General features: G+C 41.9%; 1 protein-coding gene across 1 annotated transcript in view; it reads right to left on the bottom strand.

Moving 5' to 3' along the window:
* Positions 1-16,407, bottom strand: part of FBXL17 (F-box and leucine rich repeat protein 17) — a 279,024-nt gene extending 262,617 nt beyond the window's left edge. Inside the window, exons 1-2 of the mRNA XM_041395888.1 lie at positions 15,539-16,407; positions 1,901-2,023 (exon numbers count right to left, since the gene is read on the bottom strand). Of these exons, the coding sequence (XP_041251822.1) occupies positions 1,901-2,023; positions 15,539-16,270 (855 nt within the window). The 5' untranslated portion in view covers positions 16,271-16,407. The remainder of the gene's footprint in view (positions 1-1,900; positions 2,024-15,538) is intronic.
* Between the last annotated feature and the right edge of the window lie 5,224 nt (positions 16,408-21,631).

The raw sequence follows: 21,631 nt of genomic DNA on the forward strand, positions 1-21,631 counted from the left end.
TAAAAGCACAGGGACCCTTTGTCGGGGTCCCTCCTCCTCCAGCCTGAGGTGTTATTCTATTGTTGCACAATGATTACATTGTTTTAAGGACCCTGAGACTCTGCTCTGGGAAATCTGAAGGCAGTAAGGAAAGTGGTCTGACTGTGTGGGGTGTGCAGGGAGCCAAGCAGGGCATCCATCACCTCCCTGGGGCCACCGCCACAGAGGGGCTTCGGTCCCAAGTAGATGTGCCAGTGTGGCTGACAGCAAAGTTTCCTTATCACCTTTGTAAAGAAACATTCCATCCATTTTGTATCTATACACATTGTAGTCAGCAAAACGAATAATCTTAAAAGAAGACAATCCTACAAAGGACCATTCAGAAATATTTACCCATGACTTGGCATAGACAAGATTTAGCTTTACCCACAGAGGGTAAGCGAGCTACACTAATCCCTTTAGATTTTTACCTTATACAGCTGAGGAGCAGACTTTGTTGCATTCAATATGGTTTTCATTTGTAGCAAGTCAGATCTCTTTTCTTGCTCTTTCATCAGGTAGGTGTTAAAATTGAAAAGAACTGGGCTGGTTTTGCCTGGGGTAGAATTTTCTCCATAGTGACTAGTATGCAACTATGTTTTGGATTTGTACTGGCTTTCTTATTGCTGAACAGGGATTGCACAGAGCCCAGGCTTTTTCTGCTTTTCACTCGGCACACTAGCAAAGAGGCTGGGAGGTTGGGAGGGAACACAGCCAGGACAGGTGACCCCCATCTGATCAAAGGGATATTCCAGACCATGTGGCATCACAGTCAGTGTATAAGTCAGTCAGTCAGTGAGGGGAAGAAGGAGGAAGGAGCCGGGGGGACATTTCCATTGATAGGGTCTGTCTTCTCAAGTCATTGAGAAGTGTCTTCTCAAGTGTGATGGGGCCTTGCTCTGCTGGGGATGCCTGCCAGCTGATAGGAAGCAGTGAATTAATTCTTTGCCTTGTTCTTAATTCTTATTTTATTATTATGTGTGTGTAATTTTGCTTTCATTATTAAACTCTTTGAACTCATTAATTATGTAGCTTTTATTCTTCCAGTTCTCTCCTCAACCCTACTGGTGGGGGAGTGAGGAAGGGGCTGCCTGGGCCTTGACTGCTGTCTGGGATTTAAACCACAACAAAGACAAATTGCAAAGAAAAAAAAAATCCTTCTTCAAATGCAACCGTCCAGTTGTTATTTCTCTGCACTTTGTAGTTTCATTAAACGCTCAAGGTGCAGTTTATAAACCCCACAAGTCAGTATTCAACAAGAAACCCAAGGGCACTGGCCAAAGAGTACTGGCATCCCTAAAGCTTTCCAATGAGGGAAGTTACCCTGTACAACTTAAGGCTATGCTCCCAGAGATCTCACTAAATTAAACCCACAAATATTTAATTGTAGGATCAGCTAAAAACCAAAAAAACCCAAAATACTGAAAACAAAAAAACAAACACAGTCTCATTTCTAATGAGTAGGAGCCATACCAGCTGAAGAATAAAATAAAATTTGTTAAAACAAACGGAGCAAGCACTACATATGTGACCACTCTTCCAACTAGAGCATTCCCAGAAATGCTCACGTTTGTCTTTGAATAATAAGACATCTCATCTCACAGCTCCAGACTACCTGATGCAGAATTGAGACAGATAACCCACAACCCATTTCAAATAGCACTTGTGCTCACACTGTTTCATAACTGATCTCAGACAAAATATACTATATTTAAAGGAATCCATCCCATCCAGACATTTTCAGCGAATAACAGAAAAATCTGTGTAACTATACATATCACCATTTTATGTATTTCTTTTGTTTACCCCTGGTCAAAAGTACAAGTTCCAAGAACAAATTCTGAGTCATGAAGACAATTATTCCACAATGATATTTTCATACCTGCTGACGACTACTGAGATCCAGTTGCTTCCAAAATTGAAAATCTAAACAGAGATCACGCCAATATTTACAGACTAATGACACTGAAAGGCAACGTTCATTCAGAGATAAGTTGGAAAATATCTGTAAAGAAAGAAAAAATAAATTTGTCACATATAATCATATTTTAGAGACAGAAATATTTTATTATCAATACATCTTGTAAAAGACAGAAAAGTATTAGCATGCATTATAATACACAATTTACAACTTGCCCCCTCCTTGATTAGTCAGAAACAATAACAACAAAACCTACATCCCAGAAGAATTGACAATATCAGTAAATCATATTAGCATAACGAACAATAGAATATATCCTAAGTACTCATCTCATAGGCTAAGTTTCAGAAGTGCTTCTGAGATGGCACACCTAAAGAATTACAAATTAGCCCAGTATTATTTGCAAGCCATTTAAAATGTGCTTTCATTCCCATCCTGGAAGGGATGGGAAACCTTTCTTTTTATTTTCTATTTTTTAACTGAACTGGTAAGAAGAGTCTTAAAGGTATTAAAATATCAGGTCTTGTGGGAAGGGGGCATGGGATGGTAGAGCATCCCATTAGCAAAGTCAATCGGCATCATAGAAGAGAACTGAAGCACAAAATTATCTTTTTATACCCCAAGGTTTTGAGCACTATAGCAGCTGGCAAAAAAAGAATAAACTGTAACTTTATAGCGAGACCATACATTGCCATAGCATGTATTACATTCATCCCTTTCTTAAAAACACTGTTGTTTATTAATAAATAGAAAAAGAGGGCCTGTCAAGAGTTCACATGAAGGTACCCTGTCAGCACAAATGAGCCTAAATCTACATGTGATCCTATAATGAGAAAAGGCAGTAGTGGCATTATGCCTACATGGGAGTATAGACTGCAAAACATTAAAAAGTCGTCCCACTGATCTGAGGACATCAAGTACTAAATAAAAGTACTACTGCCCATCTCAGTCAATTTTCTCAAGAAAATATGAGAACACTGAAGAGTGTCCATAGGAAAGCGCTGAAATCTAGCAAACATGAAAACATTCAAGGAAACTACTAGTACTGTTTAGCCAAGGAAAACGGATGGCAAAGAGAGGGGGAAAGAAAGAAGGAATAATGAAGCATTGAACTATAATGGTAACTTAAAGAACTTTGTTCATTGAGTGGTCTTTGAACTGTCAAGAACAACCATAAACTGTACCCCTTGTTCAAGGGGATGGCTTATCCCCCGAGTTTTAAATATGTATATCCCAACAAGACACCTTGATGAAGCAGAGCTGTAATAAGAGAGAAGGGAGTCATTTATGATGCTCTGTACATGTTTGCAAGATTTAACATTCTCTTTTTCTAGCTATGAGAAGCTTGCAATCTCTTACGCAATACTCCTCAGAGTTGAAGAATTGTGCGTGAACCCCATTTCCCTGCAGGCCTTTGCCTGGCTATTATCAGAGTCAGTGTCTGCTTCTCATTAGGCAGCCAGTTAAACACAGCAGACAGAAGAGCAAACAATCACTGCCTCCTTTCTCCCTGCAGTCCTTGTCTCTATTCGTGAAACCATGCGCAGGACCAGGAGGTGGCTGCAATCAGCACTAAAAAAAATACCATCACCCTCAGTCAAGCAGAAAGAAAGCACTGAATAGTAAGTGGTAATTTGGCATCTGACATTTCCAGCAAAAGTATAATTCCAAACATGAGAAAAGGTGACAGTCTGATGATGCTCAGTAATTCTAAGTTAGTAAGAGCAGCAGGAAACTTGAATTCCTGCTACCAGCATGAAACAGAAGACTGATCTTTTAACAGTTAAAAAAACCTTAGAATAGAACAAAGCAACATGATCCACATTATGTTTAGACAAACATTTGACTGACTCCAATTAATATTAACAAAAGATATCAAGGTTGGCATTATAAAATACTTCAACTAATCTTTACTCAAGTGAGAAATAAATATATTTATTTGTGGAAATACCACCTTTGAGAAACCAAAGCTTGCAGTACTGAAGAACATAGTAAACCTCGTAAAGACCATTGCTAATACAGCTGCCACTGTTAAAATGAAAGCACATAAATAATTTCTGTATTTTATTTTGCTTATCCTGGGTTTGCATGGCTAGGTTTTGAAATTTGGGGGGCTACAAAGGCAGCGCCTCTGAGAAGCTGCTAGAACCTTCCCTCCAGTGTCAGCTAGCACCCAAGATGGACCCAAAGTGGCTGAGGCTAAGACGGTCAGTGATGGCAGTAGCACCTCTGGAATAACATAAGAAGGAGAAAAAAAATGTCATTGAGAAGAAGTAAGTTGCGAGTAGAGACAGAGTGATGAAGAAGTAGGAGCAGAAACGAGGTATGATGAACTGACTGTAATTCCTACTCTGGTCCACCAGTACAGCTGGGGGAAGGAGGGAGAAAACTGTGAGTGCAGTTAAGCCAAGGAAAGACAAAACAGTTAGGAAATATGTAGGTTTTACTTCTCATTATCCTACTCTGATTTGATTGGTAATAAATCCAACCAATTTCCCTGTGGGATTCACATTCTCTGAACCTGAGAGAAGCAGTGAGAGAAGCAGAGAAAAGAATGATCAATTCTTATCTCATTTGCTGCTCCTTTGTTGTGCCAAAGTAGAATGCAATATGGAAACTGTTTACCTAAAGTGATGGTGTTTTGTTTCCTTGGCCTATCAGGGCCAAGCACATGTCCAGACTGTTGATCAGGAGACAGTCACAAAATTCAGTGGAGTTGGTTGCTTGCGCAGTTTTGGTTCAGATGTAGTGTAATATAGTATAGAATAACATAGCATAATAAAGTAATTAATTCGCCTTCTGATATCATTAAGTCAGATGCATCATTCTTCCCTGCGTCAGGGGACCCTTCATAATCCAATATTTCCCCAAGTTCAGTCTGTTTTGCCCATGAAAGCAATCACTGAGTGATCCCTCCCTGTCCTTAATTCATTACCCTTTCCTTATGTTTTCTCTAACCAGTCAAGGAGGAGAGTGCCAGGGCTTTGGAGGGGAACCCAGTGTCCAGCCAGGATCAACCCACCACGCTACCATCCCACTAAAAGTTGAAAGCCCATACAAATCACAGACCTACTGCTAAGCTGCATCTGCTGCATGAAGCAGCTGTAGCAACAACAAAACAAAAAAGAAGTTTGATTAAGTACTTGACACAAACAGTACTGCTGCATAGAAAATATTCTTTAAAATATCCAAAAGCATTTGTAGTAATGCTTTACTTCATGCTGTAATTAAGTCTAGAAGCAGAGACAATTAAGGAGTGCAGGTACTGCAAACTGACTTCTCAGAAAACAGTGAGGCCACCAGGATGAGAAAAGAGACCCAAATCGTTGAAGAAGTCCCAGCCTGCATAGGAGTAGCCATGTAAGTTACGTAAGAGGTATGTGTTCAAAAACAAGGCCTTGCCCATTTTGTTATATGCAGTAGCTCTAAAAGTTCCAGCTATAAAAGGATTCTGAATAATACCATGTAAAACAACAGCTTATCTTCAGAGCTTGCAACTGCTAAAAGATGATATATTGAATTACAATAGATGACATATTGAATTACACTAAATTGAATTTACAAACAAGGACTATACACATCCCAGGTGGTGGCACATCACCTTTATATTAAGTGATTAGCTGAGCTACTGATTAAAATACTACACTGGTACACAAAACAGTTCTACTCACTTTGATGACTTCACCACCCTTTAATTCAGTATTGCTCCCTAGAGACACACTGATATTGTGGCTTAAATTTTCTAATTCCCAAGGATGTATAAATACAGCTGAAAGCTAAAACCATTCCTACCCACAGGCCTGTTCATTTAACTCCCGCTTATGACAGATAATTTGGACGGCAATGGTTCTACTACTTAGCACATTTAATTCCTGAGGATTGTACTCAAACATCTTTCATATCGACCATTCAGTTTGCTCCCCCCTCAACTGTCTAATCCCTCTTCCAAACACCAGAATATCCTTCAGCACAGTAAAGGAAAAAAAAAATTTAATAGCTTTTTATAGAATAATTTTACATTATTTTCCCCATTGGCAAAAGGCAGGGGTAGAGGAAGCAGAGTTCTGGAAAAGGAGCTCCCTCTCTCTCATCTCACCCTCTTTCAGCTCAAATTCCTAATGCAGATGTCAGTTTCTCCTGGTTCACCCTTTCATGTCATTGTTCAGATTAGTGGTTTTATCTTTCCCTTCAATGGCTGCAAGAGACTCTCTGAGCCTTCAGGCTACATCCCATTTAAGGATACCTGATCTTCCCCACTGACAGCCTTATCATACCTTCCAGACAGAGTAAATTCTTCAACCACAAGCTCCTGCTTTGAAATAAAACTGTTCACACAGTCTCATTAAAGACCAGTAAATGCCTTCCTTGCCTCAATCTTCAACAGCAAGACTGGCTGCTCTCCAGGCACCACTGAACTGGAAGACAGGGACAGGGAGAAGAATGAAGTCCTCCATAATCTACTGGGGAAGAGTCAGTGACCCACCACACCACTTAAGACCCACACAAGCCTACAGGGCAAAATGAGATCCATGGACCCTGAGGGAGCTCGTGGAAGTGCTCACCAAGCCACCTTCCATCATTTAAAAGCAGTCCTAGCTGCTAACGGGCATTTCCAGTTGACTGAATGCCACAACATGTGATGTTGATCTACACAAAAGGCTTGAAGGAATATCCAGGGAACTACAATCCTGTCATCAGACCTTGCTCCTGGATAAGGGTATGGAGCAGATCCTCTGAAGTGTTGTTACATATAGGACAACCAGGAGTAAGGCCCAGCCAGCACAGGTTTGGGAAAGGCAGGTCCTGCTTGATCAACCTGGTCTCCTCCCATGACCAGGCAACCTGTATGGTGGAATGAGTGAAAGGCTGTGAATTTTGTCTGCCACAGTTTGCTTTGACACAGCACTCTTCTGGAGAAACTGTCTGCTCATGGCTTGCATCATGGTACTCCAGGGCAGTGACCATTCCCCTATGCTGGGCACTGGTGAAGCCACACCTCAATCCTGTGGTCAGTTTTGGATCCCTCATTACAAGAAAAACCCTGAAATGCTGGTGTGTGTCCAGAGGGCACTGGAGCTGGTGAAGGGTCTGGAGCACAAGTCAGATGGGGAGCAGCTGAGAGTTTTCAACCATGAGAACAGAAGGCTCAGGGGGAACCTTATTGCTCTCTACAACTGCCTCTAAGGAGGGTGTTGCAGGGTCTTCTCCCAGGCAAAAACTGACAGGACAACAAGAAATGGCCACAAGCTGAGGCAGGGGAGGTTTAGTTTAGAAACTAAAAAAAATTTATTCACTGAATAATGGAAAAATTTATTCACTGAAAGGATTATCCAGCACTGGAACAGGCTGCCCAAGGCAGTGGTGGAGGCACCATCCCTGAAGGTATTTAAAAGACATGTAGATGTGGCACTTAGGGGCGTGGGTTATTGGTGGACTTGACAGTACCAGGTTAATGGTTGGATTTAATGATCTTAGAGATGTTTTCCAACCTAAGTGATCCTACATTAAAAGAAAATACAAAAATGTAATGCCCATGACAGCAAAAATCAACTAACAGATACAGGAAGTTTTCAGCCAAATCACATTCAATCTGCTTCACTCAATTCATACAGTCTAATTTTATATTGATAGATACACCCACATAAATCCTTTACAAGAGAAAAGCCACAATGTTTTACCTTTAAACAACAAAACACAGCTAATTCCACCATACCCCACTTGAATCAATCCACCATTCTGAATCAGTGATAGCCAATTGATTTTAAATCAGCTAAACCAAGTCCTTGCACAGCACAATTCAGACCACCAAAAAAGTGCCTGATGAAGTTTTCGCGTTTTCTTCAACTTTTTAGAATATTTTGCAAGACAATGGATGAGAAAGGGAGAAAGCAGATGCTGATTAATATTAGTGAAGGGTCCAACCAGAAAAACTAGAATAAAGTTATTGTGGGTCATTTTCTAATTACCACTAAGTCCTTACATAATGGACCTCAGACACTACACCCTCAACAGTTCCCCACTGTTTCTATATTAAATGTATGCTAGAGAGTTCAACCTGTACATTTAAAAAAGACTATTTTGAACATTTGTGTCAAATGTTAAAAGTATTTCAGCAGAAACAGAGGAGAAAAAAAAAAAGCAGGAAAACAAAAAACACCACAAAGCATCTTATAAATATATTTTTAAAAAATAATAAAGATCAGTTTTAAAACATCAGGAATCCATGTACTAAATTTATTTAGTGTGTCTTTAAATATTTGGTAGTTTTGGCCTTAAATAAAGTTCCACAAAGTGAATCAAGTGAAGAAAAAACCTACACTTTTAATCAAAGGATATCATGAAAAGTCAACCATATCCATTAAAGTTACTATGAATGGAAGTTTGGTAGTAGAAAATTGTTTATGTGGTTGCTAACACAATATCCTCAGCATGAAGTTTTCTAAGAAGTAATTCACATCACCAAGATCAAATATAAACATGACCATAATTCAAGAAATAATTTTAACTTATCAAAAGACAATCTCAATCTAAAAAAAATTAAAAACCATAATCAAGGAGTTAGAATTATTGATTGCATATTCTAAAGAAACTTTTGCCACAGGAAAAGATGCAAGAGAATTCAGCTGATTACTAATACTATTCTTTAAAAGATACTGCTAATGTTAAAAAACAGGTATACTTCTATGGACATGAACGAAATATAGGCCCCACAGCAGAAGGGACTGTAAAAGGTGAATCTACACCCCCTATTTCTGTCCAGCATTTTCATATGAAAGAAATAATTTCATTTCTTTGAATGAAGCTCTCCTCTATCAACAAGAAACTTTTGTATTCAAGAATAGGTACCTATAAAATTGTTTTCATTACACTGCATCAAGTAGATTTGTTTGAAACCAAAAATCTTAAGAAATTAACAACAAAGGAACAATAAAATGTACACTCAAACATTTCATGGTGCCTAAGTAACTTGAAACATTCATTCTTGGAAAACAGCTCATTTGTTTCATCAATTTTTTCAGCAACTAACTACAACTTCTTTAACAAAAATATTTCTCAAGTACCATTTGACAAAAAAAACAAGCTTAACACATGACATTTTACTATGAACAGTAAAACACAATATTTGCTAATTGCAAGCATAGAGCAGTTAAACTACCCGATTAAGATTTATGTTTATTAAAGTCTGCTTCATTCTGTTTCAGAAAACTCAAGAATCATATGTAAGAGAATAGGAAGGAAGAAGAAGTATGTCCTTTGTTTTCAAGATATTTCTTCACTTTGCTCACGCATAACTTGAAAAGAACAAGGGAAATACAAATAATTCTGAGTTTATGAAAGAGATGTGAGCATTGAACTCACACACATCTGAAAGGAGCCTCAGTACACCCAGGAAGGAAATCAAGTTCAAACCGTCCTTGTGATTAAGAAAAATGTGCCAGCCAGGGAAAGTGATGATGTGAGTTCACATCACAGCCAGGATTCTCTTGGAAAGTTGCCATTCATACCAACCGTTTACCAGTCCCCTACTTCAAGTCATTTGAATTTTAGCACTGGATTTAGTGACTGTGCTTAGAGAAAGTCCTTTCAGGCAGCTGATTCTAAGGAAAAGTTTTGCAATATTAGATTGGTGTCAGATTAGCCAGATGAATTTACTCCCCCAGCAATTGCACAATCACTCTACAGAGCACAAAGCCAGTGGCAGGAACACACAGCCAGAAGTTACAAAAGGAGACAGACACTGACCTTTCCAGCCACTTACTCACAGATTGCCTTAGCTTCAAGGTAAACCACAATATTAGCTTCTGTCTGTAAGAAATGCCTGTCCTCCTAATGGAAAGGAAGAGTCCTGACCAATAAGCAGAGTAGCTTTACTTGCAGAAGCTCACCATGTTTTTACTCTCAGAAACCCAACTGTCCTCGCTAAAAGACACCAGGTAGTACTTCTGAATGATCATGTCAGTTTAAAAACAAAGACTTTAAAACAAAGCAAAATCTGTGAAAGATCAAACATGGGTTAGGTAAACTAAACAAAATAAACAAATAAATTATTTGGGAATGAAAGCACATGTTACATTTAATTTACTTTACATTCCAACACTGCACAATTTGTAATCTCTTCATTTTCTCCATGCAATAATATGTTGGTTTGGAGATGCTGAACAAGCCAAGACAACACCTAAACAACATTAGGGAAACTTTTACTGACCATGAGTGTTAAGGCACCTATCCCTGTCAAAGACACCAGAAATTTCGTTCCACAGCATTTCTCCTTCATCGCATAGCTCATTCTGTGATGTTAAAACCTACATGCTTGAATAAAAAACACCTTTTCAAACACACCTCTGCAAAGGAAAACAATTGTTTTTGTAATTCTGCAATGAATTATAAAATTCACAGCATCTTTCAGAAATTTATGATTGAGATAATGAGCATTTAGTTACTAGTCTACTGGCACCCTTCCCTTCACAATTGCTCCCCTCAACTGCATTCCAGAAGCTCAGTAATACCACAGTGAACCTCAGACAAGTTCATTTCCCCACTGGAATCACAGGGTAACAGTAAGCTTCCTGGGAAAAACAAAAAACAGTCAAGAAGCCAAAAAACCAAAACAAATCCATAACGAACCACACGGCTGTGCTGAGCATTGCTAAAGAAAAATGAGTTCAGGCAAATTAATAGGGAAATTAATGGACATTTTACCTCCCGGCATCAGTCACAAAGGTTTAAAGCCCATTCCGTGTCTCTTAGTGCTACGCTTAAAAGTAAGATTCAACATGAACTTGAGACAGGATAATATGCTGGAACACCAGCATAAATAGGAAAGAAAGCTAGTATTACAAAAGTGACTCAATGACCTCGCAGATAAAGTCCAATACAAATGATGTATTTTAACACCTCTTCCTCCTGACTAGCCAAAAGGAATTTAAAAAAAATTAAAAAAAGAAAATCACAGTGCAACTATAAAATGCACATGCAGTCTTTTCAGGTATAAATTCATAAAATCAGAAGACAAAATTAAAGGTCTATCTCCAGTCTATCAAACCCACCTGACATCACTCAGATTATTTTAAATTCAGTGCTAGCAGTTTAATGACAGCAGCAATGCATTTTGTTTCAATCAACATTATTATAAAAAAACATGTTATCATTGCAACAAAAGAAAACCTGTAACTTATTTCAACAAGGGAAGAATGAGAAAAATAAGTAAAAAGCATTGAGTAAAGAGAAAAGGAGTCAATAGTGCTTCAAATAACAGTAACAATACACTTATGAAAACCCTACATTAAATATATACCCACATATACGCTCACACACACACTTATCTTCCCTTTATAGTGCACTAGCTCTAAGCCAAAACTGACAGGGTCAGTGGTATAAGCACTTGTTCATGCTTTATAAAAATAAGATGAACAAGCTGAGAAAGAGGACTTCCAAAAGAATACATCATCTATTCTAGACCCTCTTGTTTTGAAGCAATTTCAAGCATACCCCAAACATTCCTGATAAGGGCATTCCCCTTGATGTTAAAAAAAAGAATCAATAAATAGAAATCCTAATTTGTCATGATACCTTGGGTTTTAGCTTTTACATTTTTCAGATTCTCTGCTGCCTGGTATGTAACTCTGAAACTTCCTATTAGGTGTTAGTAAGTTCTCTTCACAGGGTAGTCAGCCAAAACAATCCCTTCCCAGCTACAGAATCAAGGACAACCATTACCCAAAAAGCATAAACGACAGCGGAGAGAAGGGGGCAAGCCAGGGGGTTGAGACTTCATGACCTGGAGCTGTAACTGGACAATTGAACCCAGTATGTAATGAATCCAAACTTATAAAAGTGTAAAAACTTGTGACCGGCATCCATCTTGGATTCAACTTGGGTATAGCCCTGGCCAGCCTCTTGTGCTGCCCAAGGGGTATTCTTTTAAGGCCTTTCAATAAATACCTATTTTGTCCATTTAGCTCTGTTTAGTCTCTGCTCCTGATTAGCCTTTCTAGGCATCAGTCACATAACCATAGACAGGAAACCACTGTTGCCAAGGCCTGCAAAATAATACAGTGAAAGAACATTAAAGTATCTCACCCAAATTAAGCTTATTATTTCCTTCTATTCAACAAGGGACAGGAACACAGTTGAACTTTCTATCAATTTTCTCTTAACTAAAGATTGCATCTCAGTCTTCTTTCTGAACAACTGTCATTCAGTTTGTCCAGAATCTTCCAACAACTGCAATAGGCCATATTTTTCATGACCTCTAGCTCATCTCTGATGCCTCTCACACTTGTGTGTGTATTTCCCAAAGAGATCCCAGTGCCCACAACCTACTGCAGTACTCTAACAGAGGCTTTAAAAGCACCAAGCACAGAAGATAATTTCCTTTCTGTGTTTTACATGCAGAACTCCTGTTAATATACCTCAAAAGGAAATCTGAAGTATTTGAACTGGCATTCTCTCATAAGTTCATGGCTCAGCCTGCAGACCATTTTACACCTTTTTTGATTAAACAGCAGCACTGCAAAGAGGTAAGACACAACAGGAAGATTTATTTTTCTCTTTTATTTTCCAGGAATAAGCAGCAGTGACTCTTCAATAGGCACAAATTTGTGACATACAGCTCAAAGTTTTCAAAACTTAGTATGCAGCAGATTTTGTAATTTTCTGAAGTGCTTAGAAACAGCTTTTTTTTTTTTCATTCACACATATCTAGGACACAGTCAAGCTATCTATAGCTGACTGATCTATAATTCCTTAATTCTCCTCGAGTTTTAAAGAGAATGGCTTTAAATTATCCTTTAGTCAAAGATAATCACCCTACCAAGACTAAAGATGACATTTTGCCCACTGTATTACATTCCTTTCTCATACATGTTTCAGCAGCAAAATGAAAAGCAAAACACAAAACCTTGACTGTGGAAGCACCATTCTTTTATCACTTCATATTGACCAGAATACCTCTTCACCAGCCAGGGAAACAGGATCAACTGGCACACTGCACCATGAACCTCCCAATCCAGCAGGGCCTATCTAATGATCTGCTGGCCAGCTTCAGTCTGACAAATCCTTCCACCCATCCCAAACCCTTGGCTTAGAGGAGACTGAATCACTGTAACAGCTAAACAGCACCTGAGCAGACAAAGTGGCAAGCTCCTCATAAAAGAGTTTCTGACATATTTCCTTGGGCTTGTCTTGAGGCCACCTACAGACACTGGTGACAGCCATTCCTGCACCAGCACCACTCTATCAGAAAGTCACAGACATGGAAATCAAGAAAAAAACCCATAGGATCTGTCTCCTGATGTTTCCCAGGATGAAATCTCTTGTCTTTGTATTAAGGTTTGTGTGTCCTACACCTACTGTAAAAAGCTCAGTAAAGATTTTGGGTATATTTGTCTTCCACCTTCTCATAATAAATGACACCTTTGGAAAAAGGATTATATTTAGGATATTCTATCTGTATCAAAATCCATCATAAGAAGGCAAATGTAAATCCAGTTGACAGGACACCTGGTTGGACATGTGAAGATAAAAGTACCATAACAGAGTAGTATATTTTGGAAGCAACCAAAAAAACCCAAAACAATGGAATAGTTAAGAGACAGATATATAGATAACGATACACATATCTTGCGTACACATATATATATAATCTCAAAAAACCCAAAACCACAAACCCAACTCATTAGTACAACTATGGACTGAAGGGCAAATTTGGGGGTGAGTAGGTTGGCTCCTACCACAATGCTGTAAACAATGGCCTATTTTTTCAGACACTGCAGAAGGAACTGACTACAGGACAACTGTAGAGACAAAATCACTAAGGAAGGTAGATGCCTGCCCTGATTTCAGCTAGGATAAAATTCTTCCCAGATGCTGGTAACAGTGCTTTGTAGCTGGTACAAAACAAATGTTTTGTGCATCACCTGGATCTCTATTTCTTGCTCTCCCCTTTTTATACAAACATTGTTAATAGCATAATTTATTTTTCATCAGTTATTAAACTGTTCCTATCACAACTCACAAAGTACAGTTTTTTCCCCTGAATTCTCCACTCAACCAGTCTGTGGATGTGGTGTGTGAGTGGCCGCCTGGGGTTAAAACAAAATCCCTTGTTTGTAAACAAAAAAAGCAACCAAACACAAAACCCCCACAAGGGTAAGAATGAAATAGACAATAAACAACATTTAAACTAGTCCACAGGTAAGATGGACATAACATCTTTCACTATTAAAGTTATGGCACAGTTATGTGAAACTGAGTACTAAAAGTAACAACAGAAAAGTATTCATGCCATTGATCAAAAAAATACTTCAGCTACACCAATCAGATGAGTCCAGTTTCAAATCCTAAAACCAAATATCAAAGAAAAGAGTTATCTTCCAAAAACAGTGGCAAACAAATGGATTCCCTTCTAGAAGAACTACAAGACAAAGTTTCAATTTTGTAATCACATATGAAATTAATTCAGATGATAGCTCATGAATTTTTATTTACCTAGAATTCATTTGCATTGCACAACTATAAAACATGCTTATCATTACTAACACACTTATGAGTATTTAAAAAAAAACAGACAAAGCAAACAACAACAATAAAAAACCCTCAAACCAACTAAACCTCCCACAGAACTAGTGTTTAGTGCAAGACAGACAGGTAAGTAGGTTATTACTGTTTGACAACAAAAGAGTAAAGGAAGTACTTTCTACACTGGATGTACAACTAGCAAAATATGAACAGCAAGAGTAATGCCTCTCACTCCTCCATTACTATAACATGCTTTAAGTTCAGCCATCTGACCTCTCAGAAACTCCTGCAATCCTGAAAACTTATTCCCAAAATTTAAAGGCACACTCACATCAGACTATGGAAAACATCACCGCCTCAGTTCCACCTAGACTCCTCTTTTTAGCTAATGTTTAGTTGAAGGAAGTCATACAGGGGTCAAAAGAGTAGCTTAAAAATGGAAAGTGGTTCCAAAGGAGAACAGTATTAAAGGAACAGAAAGAGAGCAAAAGGGACAGAAGTGAGACTGTTCCTTGGGTATACAGCGTAAGAGGTTATGAAAGCATGTAATTCAAGAAGGCTGCAAACACTGTGGAACTACTAAGGCCAAAATTGATCCACAATACACATCAATACATCAATACAAACTGTTCAATAATCAACACTGAAAACTACTGACATGTAGCTCCAACACCGAGGGAAGCACTAAATACAGCGACATGCCCCCTTGTCCAGTACTACACCAGTGATGCAAGTAAAAGTCGACTTGTAAAAAAGGCCACCTTACGAAGTTAACGGGTACAGTCAAAACATTTACGAGACAGCTTCTGGAGCTGTGTGTCTGCATCTCCAGGTAATGCCTCACAACGTCGTTTCCAACCACAAACAAAGGAAGTCGCGGAACGGGACACAAACAACATCCCAGAACCCTATCCGTCTCCAAAAGCCAGGCGCTAAGCCAGCTCTGAACTGGCCCGGCCTCCTCCGGCTTCGCCCTGCACTGAGTCCGCCCGGCGACACCGGCGCCGCGGGGGCTGGCACAGCCCCTTCCCAGATCCTCAAGGAGAGGGCTGGCCCGCCCAATCCCCCATCCCGACCCACCTTGAGGAGGATGGAAGGCGGCAGCTGGTTTATATCCGGGGTGGGTGGCGGCTGCAACTCCCGGCAGCTGTCGCCCGGGTACTCCAGCGGCTCCTCGCAGCCCGCCTCGCCGCCTCGCTCCTTCTCCTCCTCCCGGCCCTGCTCCTTCTCGTCCTGGGCCGCGGGAGGCGGTGGCGAGGCGGGCTGTCCCCCACCACTCAGCCCGGCGGTGCCCCCGCCGCTCTCCCCGGCGTTGCATAACAGGGCGAGCAGCTGCGGCTCCGCCGGGCACTGGCAGGCGCCGGGCTCGGGCTCAGCGGCGGCGCAGCGCGGCTGCTTGCAGGGCGGGCAGGCGGACAGCCCGGCCCCCTTGCGCTTGCACACCATCTCGGAGGAGACCTCGCCGGGCGGCCCCAGGAGGCCCCGCACCGGCGAGGGCAGCAGGCCGGAGACGAAGAGGCGCTGGCAGCGGCCCGGAGGTTCCCAGACGGCGGGCGCCAGGCGCAGGAGGCGGCGGGCGACGCGCTGCTCCGCGGCGGTCAGCGACACGTAGGGCGGCGGCGGCGGAAGCAGCGGGTCCCCGGCGGGCAGCGGCTGCTCCGGGGCGGGTGGGCTGGTGCCGTGCACGATGAAGCAGAGCATGCAGGGCCCGCGCAGTAAGCAGCTCCTGCTGCGCGGCGGTGGCACTTTCCCCCGTGGGCGGCGGCGATCTCGGCTTAGGCTCCTTGCCTCCTTCGAGAGCAGGTGGCCCATATAGAAGGGGAAGCAGCGGCAGCGGAAGGGCGGGTGTCACCTGCGGGAGGCGGCGCCGGGAGCTGACATGCTGCCGGCGGGCCGGGGCAGGAGGCGGTGGCGACGGCGGGGCTTGTTCCGGGACGCCGGGAGGGAGGGAGAAGCTTCCGCTACCGCCGGCCTGACCTCCCCCAGGGAGCAGGGGCGGCGCTCCGTGGGCCGGCGCCGCTGCCGCCAGCGGCCGTGCTGGGCCCGGGGAGGGTCATGCGGGTGTGTGCCCGCCGTGTGCCCGCCGTGTGTCACATCGGTGCGCTCGCTGTGTGAACGCGGGTCTACAGACCGCCTACGGCACATACGCCTGTAATATGTGCGTGTATGCATTACCACAGAATCGTTAGGGGTTGGAAGGCACCTCTGGAGATCATCTCGACCTACCCTCCTGTCAAGACAGGGTCACCTGGATCAGGTAACACAGGAAGGCGTCCAGGTGGGTTTGGAATGTCCTCAGAAAGGGAGACGCCACGGCTCACCTGTTCTAGTGCTCTGCCACACTCAACGTGGCGTTCTTTTTGAGGTGGAACTTACTGTGTTTTATTTATACTAGTTATAGTTTAGTTTAATTATACTACGCCTTGTCATGTCATTGGGCAGCACTGAAAAGAGTCTGGACCATCCTGTTGGCACCGGCCTTGAAAATATTTATACACGTTGCTGAAAGCCCTTTCACTTTTCTCCGAACTAAACGGGCCCAGCTCCTGCAGTCTCTCCTTACAAGAGAGATGCTCCAGACCCACCATCATCTTTTTGGCATCTGCTGGACCCTTAGGTCATTGCCTTACATATATATACACATAAGACATATAAAATATGTGCATATTTTTTAGGAACTGATAAACAATTTTTTTGTGCTACACTTTTGTGGAAACCCAGAGCACCAAGAATATTTCTCTCTCTGCTGTGGGGTGCCCTGACCCCCAAGGGAGCACTGACTTTAACCCTCATTCATGGAGAAAGATTCCTAGAGTTCAAGACAGACTAGAATCCACAAAAGTGTGACATAGATTATAGAGAGCAGTGTAGGTGTATCACTTGGTGAGAAATTTAGGTTTTGGGATTTTTAGTATGTTGTGGATGGAAGCAAGATGAAGGGCACAGGGTGTCATCCTGGGTTTCTTCTTCATGCTTCTTCCTTCCTCTTTATGGCTTTGGGTGGCATTTTGTAATTGGGCAGAAAAGTCCACATTACAGGCTCTTTGGGATCAGTGATTGGGTTAAAAGGGAAAATCATCTAGGTGTCTGTTTTTAATTGGATAGTTTAGTCTTAAAAGACCTTATGTAACAAGAGATTGTTAGCCATCTTGTGCCTTGTAATGAAAAGCTGCTGAACTCACAGTAGTGAGTGTTTTACTGGTAAGAAATAATAAACACCTTAGTCCAAACATGAACTACTGTCTCAAGTACTTTCAATCCAGACCCAGAGTAACCAACACCATTTGTAGGCAAATGTGAGAAGACCCCTTCCTATTGGTCTCAGATTATACGTAGGACAGTGGCTGAGGTTTTGCAGTGGCAAAGCAACACAAGCTTAGAGACCACCAAGAGCAGTCTTCCAAGTCTCTTCTGTCAACATCATCTTCCCACCAGCACTTTCCAGAAAATACTTGTTTTATGCTGTTTTAATTCATTGTACATCTCAAAACAGGGCTCATATGGGACCTCTGACCCCCTATGCCCTCCTGCAGACACTCATCTCTAACTGCAGTGTGTTGAACCTCAGTAGGGGTGCCCTGGTTTGTAAATCCTTGCTGGAGGCTGCACTGCTTTAATTAAGACTCTGCTTAGTGCCTAGCAAAAGCAATTTATTTCAGCATTCAGTTCTAAACAGTTGACTTAGCTATATAGTCTTAGATATGTAGTTTAAATATATGTGCAATTTTGTCTTTAGTAAAAGGTGTCTGGGGAAGGAGAAGGCAAGTTATAGCTAGAGTATATATGACTCAGTACTAATATTAAACAACAAAGGGCAGGAAAAGAAATGCACAGTATTTTATATTGTGTAGCACGTGTTTTGGCCTTTTGCCCAGGGACGAGTTGTGTTAGGATTAAAATACCCATGCTGCTATTATTTTTGTTTGCTACCTCTATTATTAGTCTTCAGCAGCTCTGTAAAAATGTTTCCTATGAGAAAAGTACTAAATATGCCTTTGGATAAAAGCAGAGCAATAGAATATTTTGTTTGGATTTATACTTCAATGAGCTTAATCAATATAAAACACAGCAAATCTTAGCAAAATAAGGCAAGGCCTTTTCTGCTCTTTTGGGAGAATCTTCTTTCCATTGGGAGAATGGGTTGAAAAGCAGAAGACAGCTGGGAGTAAGTCTTGGTAAGACTGTGTGAACAGCAGGCCAGTCATCCTCGTATATGGACTGAGTTTAACAGTGCCTTCTCTGCACTTGTGTAGCCCAGGTGTTGCTTCAGAACTCCTCCAGTTAGCATAACGGACATAAATTCACTCTTTGTGCCTTAGCCATTGGTTTGTGCCTGTCCCAGCTGCCTGCCAATGGTGGCTCAGGCACTCCCTCCTCCCACTGACTCAAAATTTTATTTCAGTAAGGAAAAACAAAAACAGCATTAAAAGAAGATGAAAGTCCAAGTCAAATCTTCAAACCAATCTGAACTCAGAATAAATGCTGGCTGCCTTCAACTTCTCCAATGTGTTCCCTTCCCACACAGTCTGCAGTACTTCAAGAACCCCTCCAGAGTGGAGCCCTTCCATGAGTCCAGAGTTCATGCTAGGAGCCTGCTCCAGAATAGAATTCTGAAGGGATCACCTGTGCCTTTGGACATCCACCTGCCCCGGCACGGGATCCTCCATGGGCTGTCAGTGGTTCTGTGCTCTACTGCGGACTCCTCCACAGGTCACAGTCTCTTACACTCAAGTTCACATTGGAGTTCCAGCCTGCCCAGTATGGCAGCACAGGAGCACAGATTGCCCTGGGCACCCTCCAGCCCAGGCACTTTGCCATGGCTGTCACCAAAATGTTCCAGGTACTACATGCTGAGGTGACCAGCAAAGCAGCCAGCAGCAAAGTCAGAGCAGCCACTAACAAGCGCTGGGTTCCAACAGACAGACAGGAAAACAAGCCCCATGGCAAGCACAGTAGCCTGCCAATTAGTAGCTAAACAGCAGTAACAGCTACAAATTCATTGCAGCACATTCAATCAAATCTGCCATTATTTCAACCCTTCATGCAGTACACTGGGTGCCAAAACAACTGACGTGGTATAACTGCAGTTGTTCTTTTTTTCATTTTAATCACTTGCTTTTCTTGAGTTTTATTTCTTATTTCCTTGTTTTGTCTTCATTTTTGTATTTTACTTGCAATTCATTATTGCTACTACTATAACTTATTAAACTGCTGTTAGTTACCTCAGCCCATGAGTTTGTTTCTCAGTTTTACACTTCCATTTCTTTCCCTACCCACTAGGATGGGGGAGTGAGAGGAACTAAGCAGCTGTGTTTTTCTTAGTTGCCAGCTAAGGTTAAACCACAACAAGTGTGTTTAAGTATATTTGGTATGATTATAGAATTTTCCCTTCAAGTAGATTACACAATCACAGAATCCATTAGTTTGGAAAAGACCTGTGAGATCATCAAATCCAACTTTTTACCAAACGCCACTATATCAACTAGACCATGGCACTAAGTGCCACATCCAGCTTTCCCTTAAAAACCTCCAGGAATAGTGATTCCACCACCTGTCTGGACAGCGCATTCCAAGGTCTAATCCCCCTTTCTGTGAAGGAATTCTTCCTAGTGTCCAGTCTAAATCTCCCCTGAAGCAGCTTAAGACTATGTCCTCTTGTCCTGTAACTGGTTCCCTTGGAAAAGAGACCCCTCCTGCTACAGCCTCGGGTCAGGGAGTTGCAGGGACAGATTAGGTACCCCCCAGGCCTCCTTTTTTCCAGGCTAAATGCACCTATATTCTTCACCTGCTTGTAATCAGACTTGTGCTCAAGACCCTTTGCCAGCTTTTTTTCCCTTCTCTGGACATGCTCCAGCCCCTCAATGTCCTTCCTAGAATGGAGGAACCCAGAGCTGGACACAGTGCTCGAGGTGTGGTCTCACCAGTGCCCAGCACAGGAGGATGGTCACTGCCCTGTTCTGCTGCCGCACTGTTGCTGACACAGGCCAAGATGTCCTTGGGCCTTCTTGGCCACATGGGCACAGCTGGGTCATGTTCAGCTGCTGTCAACAATCACCCCCAGACACTTTACAAACAGGCAGCTCTGACCCAGCCTGCAGCAATGCAGGGGTTTTTGTGATCTTGTTGAACCTCAGACCACTGGCCTCAACCCATCAATCCAGCTTTTCAGATCCCTCTGCAGAGACTTCCTGCCTTGTAGCAGACCAACACACCCGCCCAAATTGGTGTTGTCCATGAATTTGCTAATGGTAGATTCAATCCCCTCATCCAGATCATCAGTGAAGATACTAAACAGAACTGGGCCAAGCACTGATCCTGGGGAATAGCACCAGTGACAAGAGGCCAGCCAGATCCAGCACCATTCACCACCATTCTCTGGGCCTGGCCATCAAAACAGTTTTTAACCCAGCAACGAGTGCTGCTGTCCAAGCACGGGGCTGCAGCTTTTCTGGGGAGATCAAAGGCTTTGCTGAAGCCCAGGCAGACCACAGCCTTTCTCTCCGCCCCCTGGTGGTCACCTGGTTATAACAGGAGATTTTTACACCGCTGGTATCTTAAGAACTGCTTTGTACAACTGGGTCATCAATAGCAGACATAATGTGTATCAGAAGTTACAGAATTTCTGAAGTTACTGCATGTATAAAATTTTTATCACTGTAGTAGACAAGTTCCAAGGCAATTATGCTGTCAGAGTGCCATGGGGGTCAGGGCAGCAGGCAGGGCAGGACAGGGCTTCACCAGCTGTGACCAGAGACAAACTTTACCACATCCCAGTTGTTCACAAATGTCTTTATTACCTAAACCTACACATTTATGTCTAGCTGCTTCAAGTAGATCTTCAAAGTTCCCGCAAGTGTTGCAATATCTGTAGGCAGAAGGAGAAATTATTGTTTTCAGTCTTCCATCTGAAGTCGAAACATACTTCTCCCAAAACACCACCTGCTTCAATTTCTGAACCTTGCAATCCAGTCTAATCAAGATCTCATTCAAAAACAGAATTTTGTAAGTACCATAACAAAGCTTTGGGTTTTGTTTTGTTTGTTTGTTTTTTTTAATAATCTAGGCATAACTTTTTAGATACAAACATAGAGGGAGAATTTAGCTTATTTTTCAAGATGGTAGACTGTGGGTTTTTTTCTAACAACCTGCAAGAGCTAAACAAATTTTAAATTA

Source organism: Onychostruthus taczanowskii, unplaced genomic scaffold (genome assembly GCF_017590055.1).
Source record: "Onychostruthus taczanowskii isolate IOZ18803 unplaced genomic scaffold, ASM1759005v1 scaffold120, whole genome shotgun sequence".
Classification (NCBI taxonomy): Eukaryota; Metazoa; Chordata; class Aves; order Passeriformes; family Passeridae; genus Onychostruthus; species Onychostruthus taczanowskii.